General features: G+C 46.4%; 1 protein-coding gene across 1 annotated transcript in view; it reads left to right on the top strand.

Annotated features, from left to right (window-relative positions):
• Positions 1-15245, top strand: part of LOC144827089 (lymphocyte antigen 6E-like) — an 81086-nt gene that overhangs the window by 40280 nt on the left and 25561 nt on the right. Inside the window, exon 3 of the mRNA XM_078685532.1 lies at positions 1558-1778. Within this exon, the coding sequence (XP_078541658.1) occupies positions 1558-1769 (212 nt within the window). The 3' untranslated portion in view covers positions 1770-1778. The remainder of the gene's footprint in view (positions 1-1557; positions 1779-15245) is intronic.

A 15245-nucleotide genomic window follows, 5' to 3' on the forward strand; every position in this document is an offset into this window, starting at 1 on the left:
ATCATCGTATGTGTTTTGCTGTTCACCCTTAGTGGGAAGGGTATGCCCAGACGTGGGTCCGTGCTCACTAGGCCACTGGACTCAAGCTATCCTTGCTGATGAAGGCTAATATCCAGAAACTGGTCCTAGGATGCTTGATTCTGGTCCAGGGAAGACATGGCTTGGCAGTTCAGTCCGGACTGTTCCCATGAGGCACAGGGTCAAGACTGATTTGCATATGGCCATGTCTGAACTGGGGTGGCTTGGTGAGAAAAATAACGATGGATTAAACCCAGATCTTTGCCATTGTGCAACATTCTGTCCATCATCTTGTGTGTTTTGCTGTTCACCCAATAGCAAGTAGCATGGCTGTGAATTGATTGTTCATTGAAGTGACCTTCCTCTAAATCAGAAATGATGATTGTAACTGACCATGTTTATAACTGGTGATTTTTCTCGACTGGCCACAAATTAATTAGCCCTGGAACTAAAGAGGTTACTTTTATAGATATTTTAGTTATGACAAGTATATGTTTTGTTTTTACTTCATTTTATAACTATGATGTTTTTCTATTTATTACTTTTAAATGTGTGATGGGAGTTGTTTTTTATGTGAATGATCATCTATTGATCGATTAAAGTTACTACTACTACTACTTGAAAGACGTGCCAAGACAAATTTCAGCTTGGTTGGGGAGATGCAGTTTTGTCCAGTCTTATTCAAGGGTACTGGCGACCCTGAACTGTCCGAGCCTTCGTTTCATATTTTGTATGACTTTACGTGAGAAGGAGAGGGCCAAGGGAACTCCAAAGTCTAAAAGCTGTGCTGCCCAGCACCGGTGTGGGGCGTTCATACTGCAGGGCTCCCCTATGGGCAATGGTAAAGCGACCTATTACGAAATAAAATGACCTGATAGTTCTTTGAAACACAGTGCACTTTATACTATAACATCACTAGAAGGGAAAACTGAAGGAAATACTAAATGGATTAATGGCTGGATGAGTGAATACATTAACAAATGATGTTTTGGTGAGGAGAGGATGAATAACAAAGACATTCTAGAAGTAGAGGCAAGATGAAAGGCGTCACTGAGGGCACAGTTAATAAATATAGCAGTCTCATTGTTCAGGGCACGTATGATCCTATACAACGTAAATCATTATTAACATTATGAATTATTTGTGTCTAAGGCACACTTATCGAACAATTACTTTATGAGGAAGCCTGGAAACAATTCCACTCGACTGAACCAATGTGCCTGTAAGTCCCTCTTTCTTCACAGGATGTGCTTCCTGTGAGTATGGTGCACAGTTCAAGGTGTGAAACCACAATCAGTACACGATGAATGCATGTGTAGAGTGAACTGAGGCCGGTGGGCCCTTGGTGGTCAGCGCTGACATGGTAAATACGTATGCATCTGGCTGTGACTGATTTAAAGTAGCCTAAAACACCAGACATGTAGCCTGACTGTACTCACTCAATGTGATAGGAAAGGTAGAACACAGCTGAATATTCAACACATGATTCTTCACATCCAACTACTGTGCCTATTTACCATTGTTTCTCTTGCTTTACAGTGGGACCCCAGATCACTAAGCAATGCACTGAGGAGTGTGCTCCAGGTAGTATTTCTATATTTAACCAAGACGTCACCGTCACCTGCTGCAGCTCTGATCTTTGCAATTTCAATGCAGTGTTCAACGGAGCGGCCGGCACCATGGCCAGCAAGGCCGGCTTCGCCGTCCTGGCGCCCACAGCCGTTCTCATCGGTCTCCTGTTCACATATTGACCCAGAAAGGTGAGGTATAGTGAAATACCCAGCAGCCCAAAAAAATAACATGTGAAATATTCACAGCGTAGTATTGTACTTAAATCCAGCACAAAGCAGAAAAAACACAAATTATCTAGCTATATGTCTTTTGAAGTCCTCTTACGTTTTAATGTAAGCCTTTCAGTGTCCTTGTTTTTTTTAATTGAAGTACCTCCTTTTCCTGTCCTTCCTCACTATTTCAAACCCATGAATCAATGCATTATGATACATTTATGTAAACTTGTGTATCCTTCACATAGTAGAACAAAGACCCTTGTAATATTGAATTCACCGCAGTCTTTTTCAAATTGAGGAATACCACTCATTTTTGTGGGGCCGGGGTTAATAAATTTAAAAGATCTGTGTCAAATGTCTGGGAAAGAGAAAGCATGTCAGTCCCTGGTGCCATTATGCTGTGGTAGCTCGTCATCAGAGAAGCTTTGCATTAAAATCAATCAAATAAATGCTGTATCTGAAATGGCATGGTGCCTAGGGAATGCTTCCCCCTTTCTTACAGGCCAGCTCAAATGCAGTCTTCTGGACATGCTGCATGAGCATTTTGACTCCAAGGTAGGGACACAGCAGCTTCATGTTGTCACACTTCTAGTGCAGTCGAAAGTTACACTGTTGAGTGCACACTGTTAGGGTGCAAGGCCGTGTGCTTAATTTGAGCTGGTTGTTGCCTCCTTTTTGGGAACTGGGCCTGGCAGATATTTTTCCTTATTGGACATTTACCAAGAGCAAGACAGAGAAAAATACACAAAGGGGAAAGAAGGAGGAAGAGGAAAATGGAAAAAACTGTCACAAAGGGCAAAAGCAGGAACATGCAAGAGCGAGAGAGGAAGGGGTAGGGAGTGTTGTTGATTGAAGAGGCATGAGGTGGATTTAAGGCTACGCAGACTTGCTATTTGGCACACCAACATTTAATGACCACAAGCCAAGCACTTGTGAGCAGAGCTTTCAGCACCAACACTCAATCTTTTACAGTTAAGCATTAGTGAGGCCCTGTTCAGTTGCGTCCTATGCTCGATTTCACATACGCCTGGCTTGGTATCAGAAGACACGAGGTGTGAGATTTACTGGCAGTGCAGTGCACAGCAAGACAGAACAGAGCCACCTGTCCCTATCCTGTCACTCCGAGTGTGGGCACTCTATCATGGGCACGTGTTTTCAGAATGTGGCAGCCAGTGGCGGCTGCTCCTCCGAGGCGGAGCAGCATAGCCCCACTGCTCAAAGAGCAATGCAAACAGAAAAATAAAATGATAATACATTATGTTATTCTCATGATATTTTCCGTATGGTCAGGCGGGGGCAGGGCGGGGCTTGGCTCCCCTGACGTTGGGGAGGAGGAGTGGCTGTGCCAAAAGTGCACCAGAGCTAGGAGAGAGAACTGTGCCATATATTTGTAAACATGGCAAAGTTCAGCTCTGGTAATATATATGCCCTGAAACATTTAGTAGGGAAGATTTCTCTCTCCCACCAACAAAATACAGACAGATGAACACATTGTTAAAATGTTGTTCATTTTACCACAACGTTTTTACTCTGATGAACATGTTACCAGAATAGTTCCCAAAAACACACTTTCCCATTCTAGTTCAACATCTATTAATGGTCGATCGATGGATCGATTGAACCAATACACTATCTCTTCTCATCCCAACCACATCCCTACTGCAAACAATACCCTTTTATGGGTAAAATGTGCCTTTTGGCTTTTGAATCTACAGCCCCATTGACCAAGCCTGAACTACAACACACAACATTTCAAAATAGGCACAACTTGAAGGAAATAGTAGGTGCATTGTTCTCCTGTGTATACCCAAATACAGGTTGTGTTTTCAAAGTGAACCAGGATGGACTTTTTTGCATAATGCTAACTAGCAAATTATGTATTCTTGAAGTTACAATAAGTTGAACTTTGGAGATTTATTTGTGTCAAGGAATGGTTATGTAAATTCCAAAACAGTTGGAAATGTGCGAGCATGCAAGTTTACAAATGTGTGGACACAGACCTCTGACTGCTTTTGACATTCAAGCCCATGAATGCATAGAGCTCAGTGCCCAGGGCCTTTGGCCTTGTGCAATATGGACACGGCGCAGGTGGGATCGGTGGCCCTGCACCATGCTTCCTGCACATGTTCCCAGTAGAGCACGGACTTCATTTTTACACACAATCCGTTGTACACAGCTTTTGTCACCTGCAGTGAGGCCTTGAATGACTGCATGACTTCAGGCACATCATGTAGTCGGTGAAGTACCGCCCGAACCACCATGAACACAGCTTTAGGCTACATATCGTACTTCCTCATTACTGTGTTTTTTAAAAGTGTTATGGCTGTCTTTGTCTTGCTTTCTATGCTGTTGTTTTAATTTGTTGTGCCTATTTACCTTTGGGTCAGAGTTGCACTTTATACTTTTACATACACTGTTGGATCTGGCCCTTTCTGCAGGATCATCCCCAAACTTTTTGCCTACCTCCTACCCTTTTTGCTGAATTTGGTTTTGTTGGCTTTAGGAATCTGGCACTTTACCACTGCTAACCAGTGCTCAAGTACATGTGCTCTCTACTTAAAACAAGGTATCATTTGCTTATCCCCCATTGGCATATTTAATTTACTTATAATTCCTTTGTAAAGTGCACTGTGTGCAGGGGCCTATAAATACATGCTACTAGTGGGCCTGCAGCACTGAATCTGCCACCCACTTAAGTAGCCCTTTAAACATGTATCAGGCCTGCCATTGCAGATCTTGGCTGTGCTGTTTTAAAATCCCATTTCGACCTGGCAAGTTAACTCTCTTGCCAGGCCCAAACCCTCAATTTTAATATATATAGGTCAAGTCAAGTCAAGTCATGGATATTAATTAAGCGCACATATCACCCAGAGGTCTCACGGCGCTTGCGTAAACTCCTCTAAAACAGAAAAACAGACGGAAAACAAATACTATCAATGGTCGAACAACCAGGTTTTTAATTCCTTGCGGAATCGATTATGATCTGTAATGGAGAGTTGATGGGGTGGAAGTTTATTCCAAAAGGTAGGTGCCAGATATGAGAAAGATCTCCAGCCATTTCTGGCGGGGCGAACTCTGCATGGAGTGAGGAGAAATTTGGTACTTGACCTTAACGTCCTAATCAGCTGGTACCAGCAGAGTTTCGTTTTGCAAAATAGCCAGGCACGCTGCAGCGGACGCTCTTATGCACTAGACAAAGGACCTTGAACTGAATGCGCTTCTTCATCGGTAGCCAGTGGAGGTGCCTAAGATATGGTCTTGAAGGGGATCTAAGGGAAGGTTCAGTACCAGTCTGGCGGCTGTATTCTGCAGAACCTGGAGCCTGGAACAGAGTTCTTCATTGATAAAAGCCAGAGGGGAAATCCATAATCAATATTGCTGATAATCAGTCCTTGAACAAGTGGCTTCCTCGACTTAATTGGGATCCATTGAAAGATTGTTTTTTAAACTCCGTATAATTCCATAACATGTGCCAATAACTTGGTTTACCTGATTTTTCATCGATAGCTGGTTGTCGATCATTACTCCAAGGTTCGGCAATACTGGTTTTGGGGAAGGGCAAGGACCCAGATTTGGGGGCCATCAGTCGTTAGACCATACTTCATGTGCCCTACCGAAAAGAATGACCTCCGTCTTGCTTCCATTTAGCTGGAGATGGTTCGCACTCATCCAGCTATCTGTGTGAGTCATGCAGTTTTTTAAACAGGTCTTTGTGTCAAGGGGATCAGGTCCTAGGGTGATCACTAGCTGGGTGTCATCAGCATATGACACCACCTCAAAGCCATAGGACCTGATCACTTTATCCAGAGGTGACATATAAAGATTAAAGAGCATAGGGCTCAAAATGGAGCCCTGGGGAACACCCATCTTTACTGGCCGGCTTCTGGAGACCAAGTTGTCAATTTGTACCGTAGTGGTACGATTAGTTAAATAGCTTTTAAGGCCAGTCCAGGGCCTTACCTCTGACACCCATCTCTCAGAGCCGTTGTCCTAAAATGCTGTGGGAGATGGTGTTGAAGGCAGCCGACAGGTCCAACAGGACGAGCATAGCCAATTGTCCATTGTCCTGGGCTAATCTTATGTTGTTAGTAACTTCCACCAGTTCTGTTTCTGTGCTGTGGGAGGCGCTGAAACCGGACTGTGACAGGTCCAGTAGTCCGTGGCTCTCCAAATGGGTAGTAAGTTGCCCATTAATCAAAGACTCGAGGACTTTTCCAAAATAAGGAAGCAGGGAAATAGGACGATAATTGGTTGGAGTTTTAGGATCTGCAGTAGATTATTTTAGGATAGGTCTAACCATCGCAGCTTTCCATATAATTGGGACTTCTGATTGCAGAAGTGACATATTGATAATATCAGTAAGATTTCTAAGAAGCAAAGGGGCGATGGTTGAAAAGAAGCGTGGAGGTTTTGGAAACTAATTATGAATGGCAACAATCTTATCCTCAAAAAACAAGGAAAGAGTATCTATCCAGTCTTGAAAGGGAAGATTACCTGGCTTGGTAGGGAAAGCGGTAAATTCTTCAAAATTTTTAAAAAGCTCCTTATTGGAGTTAGCTGCCTTTTTGATCCTATTCACTAGGTATGAATTTTTTGCTAACTTAATGTTGACCAGGTAGCTTCGATGGATACGTTTATACTTTTTACGATCTTCTGAGCTTTTACTCTTTCTCCATTTCCATTTGACTGTCCTACTAGAGAGTTTTTCAATTTTTAATTGTTCCATGAACCAGGGTGATGTTTTAGTCTTAGTGTTAACCCTTGAGAAAGGGGCCATGATGTTCAGGGTAGATGTAATTTCTGCCTCGAAAGAGGTAGCTATGTGGTCGATACTCACCGTATGAGATAGCAGAGGGGGACTAAAATGAGCTGAAAAGGATGCAGTGGTAACTTTCCGCCAATGCCTTGTCCATGTGAGTTCGCTGCTGCAATCCTTGTATGTAGTGATTATTGATATGGCAAATTTCAACATATCATGGTCAGACCATAGCAGGATGAGTGGGGGCTCTACTCTGATACTAGTTATATTAGTGAATATAGGATCAAGAGTATGTCCCGGTGAATGTGTAGGTTCCTCCACCATTTGAACTAATCCCAATGTGTCTAGATTCATGATTAGTTGATTTGTGTCAGGATCTGATGATAGTTCCGCATGATAATTAAAATCCCTATCTAAAGAAAATTGTCAGCCGGTAATACATGGGGAGCAATGGCTTCTAGTAAATTGTGAATAAATTTAGTTTCCGTACCCGGCGGCCTATACACTATTGCTCCTCTCCAGATTCCCTTAGATTGTCTCCTAATTCTGTAAATGCACAGTTCTAGTAGGTCTAATGTAATAGATTCCAATATAGAAATTTCCAATTCAGCCGTCACAACTATTGCTAAGCCTCCTCCTCTCTTGCCATTTCTATCTAATCTAGTTAGGTGATATTGGGGAGGGAAGACTATAGCCACATCTGGAGAGGTGTGCTCATGGAGCCAAGTTTCAGTAATGAAACATATGTCAGGTTTTTCAATGTCCAAAAGGCTCCATATTTCTACAGCATGTCTTGGGGCCGAACGGGCATTACAATATAGCCCCTTTAGTTGTGTAAATGTCTTACTAATATCTGGTACCAGAACTTGCTTAGGTTGAGGTTTAGATGGTGAAGCGTGCTCCCGCAGGATGCTATCCCTACAGTCCCTGGGGATCACTATGTTCCCCGGTATGGTTTGGCTATTCTTAAGGGGACTAGACCTGTGAGATGATTCAATCATAAGAGTTCCTGTCTTGTATAACACATTTTTGCATTGACCATAGTGCAAAGAAGCTCAAAACACTCCTGCCTTAAATAGGTTTGGAAATATGACACAGCGCTTCTAGACGATAATCTTCACTTCTGGTCGGCGAGCCGGAAGCTAAGCCAGAATACACGTCCCTCCACACAACCGGCACAGGCCTTGGCAGACTGGGGACTACTGGCGACTAAAAGCGACTAAAAGAAAACAAGAGTGTGCAAGTAAGTGAGGCAAAGAACGGCGTAGGTACAAACAATGAGTGGTTGTCCAAAAGGTAATGAGGTAATGCCTTACAGTTTTAAAATAAAGGTACAGGTATAAGTTTGTAGAATGCAGCAGTTACATAACAAAACTAATTAAACAAAAAGAATCCACATCAAGATTTTATAAGGGTGGTCCCTACGATGGTGGGGAGCACACTGTGTTCTTTAAATACCCCGAACACACCAAAAGGACCCTTGGTGTCATGCTTCATCATTGGGGTCTTCGCACCCCTCTATGGGATGCGGCGTGCTACTGACCAGCGACTACTTGGGAGCACTTTTATAATTTGGCTATGTGTGGTGTGTGTGAGGTTTCAATGTGTTTAAGTGAGTGGTGGGTTTTGAAAAGTGATAAAGTGAGGTTAAAAAGTACCTGGCACATGAGGTCTACAAAAACTTGAATGGGCCCCCGTGCTGGTACTGTTAAAAGGGTAAGTGTGAGGTATTTTGTATATTAATGTACAACACCTCGTGTGTGCGTCGTCGACATGTTTCGAAGCTAGGCTTCTTCTTCAGGATGGAATGCACAGATCCCCACCTTACTCACGTCCCTCGAAAACTTCGGATTATTTACAGAAAAGTGAAATTTAAAAAAAAGGCTAGTATGTGCCTACTTGTCTGTTCCAAAGTTTCTATAATGAGAACCTGAAAGGAAGGACAAAAAAGAACACAAGAGGAGAATTTTTAGGTATTATCGTTGTAATATCCAGAGGTGCAGGTACAGTGACCTAAATAAATGTGAGGGCTACAACTGCTAGACATAGTATGTCATCCTATTGTGGTGGTGTGCCCTGTAAAGAAGAACACGGACAAGACATACACAACATGTAACATTAAACACATGCTCTAGTCCATTAACCTTTAGGGTTTAGATGAATCTTATTTTGTTAATCATTCAGGAAGGAAACAAATGTGAGCATACTTGCTGCCAAAGTGCTAGTTGGCACCATGAGCCATCAAACGGTGGGATTAAAGTGCTAATTTGCACCCTGCAAAAATAAGGTATACTGTTCATTCTGTATGAATGCCTCATATTCACTTACTTCGGGTGGTGGCAACCAAGCTTGCTAAGTGGATGGTTATACTCACTGCTACAGGAAAGTTTCTGCTTCTTACTTCCCCCGACCGCGGCTCCGCTGATAATGAAAAGCCCGGTAACTGAGTTTTAAATACCCCCACCAATTGGCGTGAATTGTGTGAAGTTCTTCCTTGTAAATAATAGCGCTAGGCCTTTGTGGGGTGTGAATTATTTTATTCGCAACACAACAGATTTCAGAGGAGCGCCGGCCGGCGCTTCCGACACTCTCGGGGCTTGGCGCGCACTGGGAGCTGCGCGCGCAGCTTCCAACATGGCCGTCGCACGTCACGGCTGCGTGACGTGCAACAACTAGACTGCATACGCTACATATCTCCCCCTTTTTATTAACCAAGTAAGAGTCACTTACAGTTCGTTGTCCAATTCAAAATCTCGAAATCTGGAAGGTCTTACCACCTGCCTTCCACTCCTTGTGACCCTGACTGGGTCCTCCCTAGTCCCTTGACTCTGTGTCTCAGGGTTCACTGCCCCTTCATTCCCAACTCTTCCTTCATGCGTGCTTCTCTCCGACCTGTCCCATTCCACTCCTTGACTTCCATTTTCTCCTTCTTCTTCACTTTCCGTTCCAACTCTCACTCCAACTTGCTGATCCGCAGTTGCTTGATTCCTCTCCACTTCCGAGCCTTCCTTGTCTTCCCAGTCAGCGCACTGTGGCTCCCAGTCCAAAACTTTATTACACCTGGCCATGCGGTCTTGGGACCACACGTTCCCGTCGCTTAGTAAGGCGGCCCGATTATACACTTCTACCACTTGCAACGGCTTGCTGTATTTGCTGTCTCCCTTCTTCTGCAGGGTGGCCAATCTTACTCTTACCCACTCTCCTTGCTCCAGACCTGTGCCTTGGACATTCCTTCGTTTGTTGTAGTGGTTACTGTAAATTGTTTGTGCTTTTTCCAGGTTGGCCCGCACCACTGCAGGGGACCATTCACTGGTGACCATCTTTTCCTTCCAAATCCTGTTGTCGTGGGTAAAAGGTTCACGTCCTCTCAGTATTTGAAATGGACTATACCCCGTACCAGTGGGGGTTATTCTGTAGGCCCATACCATGTTCTCTAGTGCCTTCTCCCAGTTCAGTCCACTTGATATGGCCGCTTGTATGGCTCCCATCACTACCCTGTTAAACCTCTCCACCAAACCGTTTCCGGCCGGATGGTAGATTGCGGTGTGCTTGACAGTGATGCCATTTCTGTGCATGAACTTAGTCCATTTTTCCGACGTGAACTGGGGTCCATTATCACTCAAGATCGATTTAGGTATTCCTTCCCTCGTGAAAGTCTCAGACAGAAACTTAAGGATGTTCTCCGTGTCCATGGATTCATCTACTCTCAATTCTGGCCACTTTGAATAGCGGTCCATAAGCACACACACATATTTCTGTGTGCCTTGGTCATCTAGGACCGGTCCCAAAATGTCTATGGAGAGTTCTTCCCACGGATTTGAAGGAGGATCAAACTTTCCTATCGCTGGTCTCAATGGTCTTAATGTCTTGTCCGCCCGTTGACATTGGGGACACTCTCTGACGTGCCTTTCAGCCCTCATGTCCATGCCTGGCCACCAGTAATTTTGTTTGGCACGTGCCTTGAGTTTCCCTATGCCCAGGTGTCCCTCGTGTAGCAAGTCCATCAGTTTTGAAGTGAGGGTCCTTGGGGGAATCACCTTATCTCCTCGGTATATGAAGATCCCTCTGTCCACTACCGACAATTCTTCCCGCACTTCGAAGTACGGCTTGAGGCCTGCTCTCATGCTTCTTTTGTCCGTCCATCCTTGTACGATGTACCCCTTCACTTCCTTTAGGTCAGCGTCCTCTTCATATGACTTTGTCCATTCTTGCAGACTAATCAGTTTCTCTTGATCCTCTATTAAAGCTACCAATTCCCCACTGCCATCTGGATCTTCCTCTCCTGACTCCATGGCAGCTGCCCTGCTCAGATAGTCCGCTACTCGGTTCCGGTTTCCGGGAATGTACTCAACATCATACCTGAACTCAAGCAACTTTAGAGACATCTTGGATATCCGAGGGGTGGCACTGGCATGTCCACTCGACGTTAGCACCTTCACCAATGGTTTGTGGTCTGTTCTGAGTAGGAAACGTGTTCCCCACAAAAATTGCCGGAATCTCATCATGGCCCACACGACCGCCAGCATTTCTTTCTCGATCACACTGTATTTACTCTCCGTATCTGTCAATGCTCTGGACGCAAAGCTGATGGTCTCCATTTCCCCTCTGCCTCTGTCTTGCATGAGTACCGCGCCCAGGCCTTTGTCGCTGGCATCTGTCGTCAGTACCGTGGTGCCTTGTGGGTCATACCCCTTGAGGGGAACAGCTCCAATAACATCCCTTTTGATCAATTCGAACTCTGCTTGGGCTTCTGGTGTCCACTGGAACACCGTGCTGTCTCTGGTCAGTAGCCTCAAATTGTGGGTCTTGGAAGCGAAGTGTACTACAAACTTGCTGTAGTACTCCGCCATCCCCAGGAACGACCTGACCTCTTCCTTGTTCCTGGGCGGCGGTGCTTCAGCGATAGCTTTGACATTCTCCAATTTGGGGGTAACGCCCTGTCGTCCGATCTCGTGACCTAGGTACGTCACTGACTGCAGTCCCAATCTACACTTCGACCACTCCGCCGTGAGGCCTTTGTTCTCTAGTGTTTTCAACACTTTTCCCAGCTTCTGATCGTGATCCTGCTGGTCTCGCCCCATCACCAAGATGTCATCCTGAAAATACTGGACATCCTTGCAGTCTCTGAACAGTTGATGCATCATTTTCTGGAAAACAGCAGCCGCTGAGGCCAACCCAAAAGGCATCCGACAAAATTGGTAACATCCAAACGAGGTGATGAAGGATGTGAGCCGTTTGCTATCCGGGTGCAGAGCGATTTGGTGATAGGCCGAGGTCAAGTCGATAGTGGAGTACCACTGTACCCCTCTGGTCTTGGTCAACATTTCCTCAATTCTGGGGAGGGGAAATTTCTCCACAACGATATTCTTTTTCTTTTTTTTTTTTTTTTTTTTTTAAAGACCTTTATTGAAAGAAAAGGCAAATACAAATCAACAGAAGCCCAGGAGCTCACACATACGATACATTGCAATTACTGAAGCACGAAGGATCCATTACAGAAGGAAGGAGGTCTAGTTTTAAAAGTGTTCCTTGTAGAATAGACATGAACAGGAGAGCGCGGTGCTAACAGGACAACATCGGTATAAAACAATCAGGATAGGTAATCTTGAAGCATAAACAAACACCAAAGTCGTTGCGAGGCACCAAGGAAAGAAGCGTCTAAACCCCAGGGAAGGAAAAAAGGAAAAAGAATAGTAGGCCCATAGAACAAAATGAAAAACAAAAAACAAAAAGAAAGCATCCCCCCCCCTAAGTACCCCCCACCCTGGACCCCTGCAGCTGGCTACGGCCCGACCCCCCCTAGCAGTGTGCCTGTCGCCCAAGAAAAGGAGTCCCGAAAGATAGAGAGTAAGAAAAGGAGAGAATCCTAACACTCTCAGAAAAAGAAAAGTGGGGAGGAGCCCACAACCCGTCCCCCAGCTCCGCCATTTTGTACCAATAGTTCCCACAGCGGTCTGACGCTCAACAGGTATAATATGTCCAATATGCAGAAAAAGTGGAGGCGCAGCAGCAGCGCGCAATATATGTAAGGCAATAGCACCCAAACCAAGCGCAAGCCCCCGATATAATCTTCCATCCCCAACGATACATGTCCGAGTCACTCAAAGAAGCTAGATCCCTCGCCGTCCCACCCACCAGAATGGCACAAGTACAGGAATCAGTAGCCCAATCGCCATAGCACGGTCCCAGAGCACAGAAAGGAGCACAGCGGCAAGAACATAAAACAGAATACCAATAATATGTCCCCATCCGGCATGAGCAGTAACCAAAGATCCATCAGCCCAATAACGGAAGCGTCTATCCTTGTCCCGTTTTATCCCTACCACCGCAAACCCGTGCAGTCGATACGGATGCAGACGGCAATTCAGGAAAGAAAAAGCAGTGCAGGGGATCCGGTGCCGGCAGGGCAATGAAGTCCAGGAGTACCAAAGGGAGCGCCGAGTATGCCATCTCAAAATCTCCGAAGGTAGCCAGGGCAGGGAGGGAAAGCGCCGTGCACAACTCTCCTCGGGGCGAGTCTCGGGGATCAGCAAACATTGCGAGAAGGGAGGGCTCGCATTGTGGCAAAGGTTCCAGAATACACGATTTCGGGGGCCACTCTCCCGTGACTGATGGCAACGACAGAATTGGGGTCACGAGGGCGCCACCGACTCCAGTGGGCGCCACCGGAGCACAGGCGAAGGTGGAACCAGGAGCGGTGCCGAGTCCCTGCGAGTTGGCCATCTTAGGACAAATCGAAGCACCGAGGATGCCCTCCATTTTGTCCAGCAGGACGCAGCCAGAGCGTAGAGCCTCAGATCGGAAGGAGAGGACCGCTTCCAAAACGTTCCCAAAACTGTGAGAGGGAGCACACAATGTATCAGGCATGTTTCCCATTCAGTGAGGCAAGAAACACCAATCACGGCCAAACAGTTACGACACACAGCAGGATGTCCACCATAGCATCGGGCAGGGAGACCCCAGGTAGAAACAGGCGCGCACCATACAAGGACAACCAGGCGTGCTACGATGTCAGAAGCCTGAGCCTGGGCGCAGACATTAGTGGAGTCCGACCAATACGCCGTCCGCTTAGTTTCGATTGCTCGGCCAGCTCGAAAGTACAGCGGCAATAGCGGGGCGAAATGCAGGCAATAAGCACACAAATCACAGTGCGAGTGTCCGTAGCGTCAAAGTTGTAGACTGGCGCAGTCACCGCAGAGCCAAAAGCGCAGCAGGATGCGAGCACGGGGTCCGCTGGCCGATGAAAGCCGCCAATCGGGACCTCACCGTCCCCAAGTCCGGGAGAGCGCGTCTGTTGACCGGCCTCGATAGTTACGCGAGGCCCCGGTCTGTACGCTGATGCGGGCCGCCAACTGCGTCCAAGTTTTTCTCCGACTTGCCAAGGAGCAAAAGCGTCAGGATTTCGTGGCGGGTCAGTAGAGTACGTCCGCTGTCGAAATCAGCCACTGCGTTACAGGATATCAGGCAGGAGAGACTTGAAGGCGGAGACGGTCCCCGGAGCCGAGGGACTACACGTCCGCTCCGAGCGCCATCTTGGCTCCTCCCCCACAACGATATTCTTATTCAGTTCTCTCAGGTCCACGCAGAGCCGGACCTTCCCATTTGGCTTCATTACGACCACCAGGGGCGCCAACCATTCAGCACATGTTATCGGCTCGATTATTCCTTTCTTTTCCAGCTCTTGGAGTTCCATTTGGACTGCCTCTCTCACCGCAATCGGCACATTCCTCACCTTGTGGGCTACCGGAATGGCCCCTTCCTTGAGCACAATCCTGTGTTGGAAGTTTTCCATCCGTCCCACTGTTCCACCAAATACCTTCGGGTAGTTCTCCTTCCATTTGTTCAGATCCGGCCATTCTTCTTGCTCAGTCAGTAATATTTGCTCTTTTCCTCCTGGATCCAGTTTGATCCCTAGGTCCCCCTGGTCTAGCCATCCCAGGACCGAGGGTCCTTTTTCTGCAATGTACAGCTTGCACCATGCTGACCGGCCCCTGAATTCGAACAGTAGGCGGCGGAACCCCAACATTGGGATGCGGTCTCCGTTATAAGTGACCGGTCTGATGTCTAGCTTTTCCAACTCTGGTCCCAACTTGGGTCTGAATGTTTCTTCCCATACTGCCTGTTGGATGATGGTGAAGGGGGATCCTGTGTCCGCCACTACGGTGATGGTGATTCCTCCCATTGCCATGTCCAGGATGGGTTTTGTGGATTTCTTCCCCTCTATGCTCATCACCTGGTCGTATATGCACAGGACGGTGATCACCTCTTCTTCTGCTACTTCTTCCAGATCTTCTTCACCCTGCTCAACGCATTTTACCGTTTCCTTCGATTGTTTCTTCCTACACACCTTTTCATAATGACCCAGGATACCGCAGTGTAGGCACTTGGCTCTGAACGCGGGGCATCTTCTGTCACGGGCATCGTGGGACCAACTGCCACATCTGTAGCACGATTTCTTGCTGTCGCTCCCTGGTTGTTTCCCTTGCCACCTGCTAGTGCCTTTGGCTGCTGATTCTTTACTTCTCTGGTCCTTACGGTGGTCTCCTTCTTGTATCCTGTTCACCATTGTAGGGGCACCCACATCTTTCTTGGTTGCTGCCGCACATCTCCTAGCCAGCTCGGCCCTTTTGACGATGACCATTACTTCTTTGAGCGTGGTGTCTCCACTCGCCCACAACTTG

The sequence above is a fragment of the Lissotriton helveticus genome, chromosome 4_1 (genome assembly GCF_964261635.1).
Source record: "Lissotriton helveticus chromosome 4_1, aLisHel1.1, whole genome shotgun sequence".
NCBI classification, from domain to species: Eukaryota; Metazoa; Chordata; class Amphibia; order Caudata; family Salamandridae; genus Lissotriton; species Lissotriton helveticus.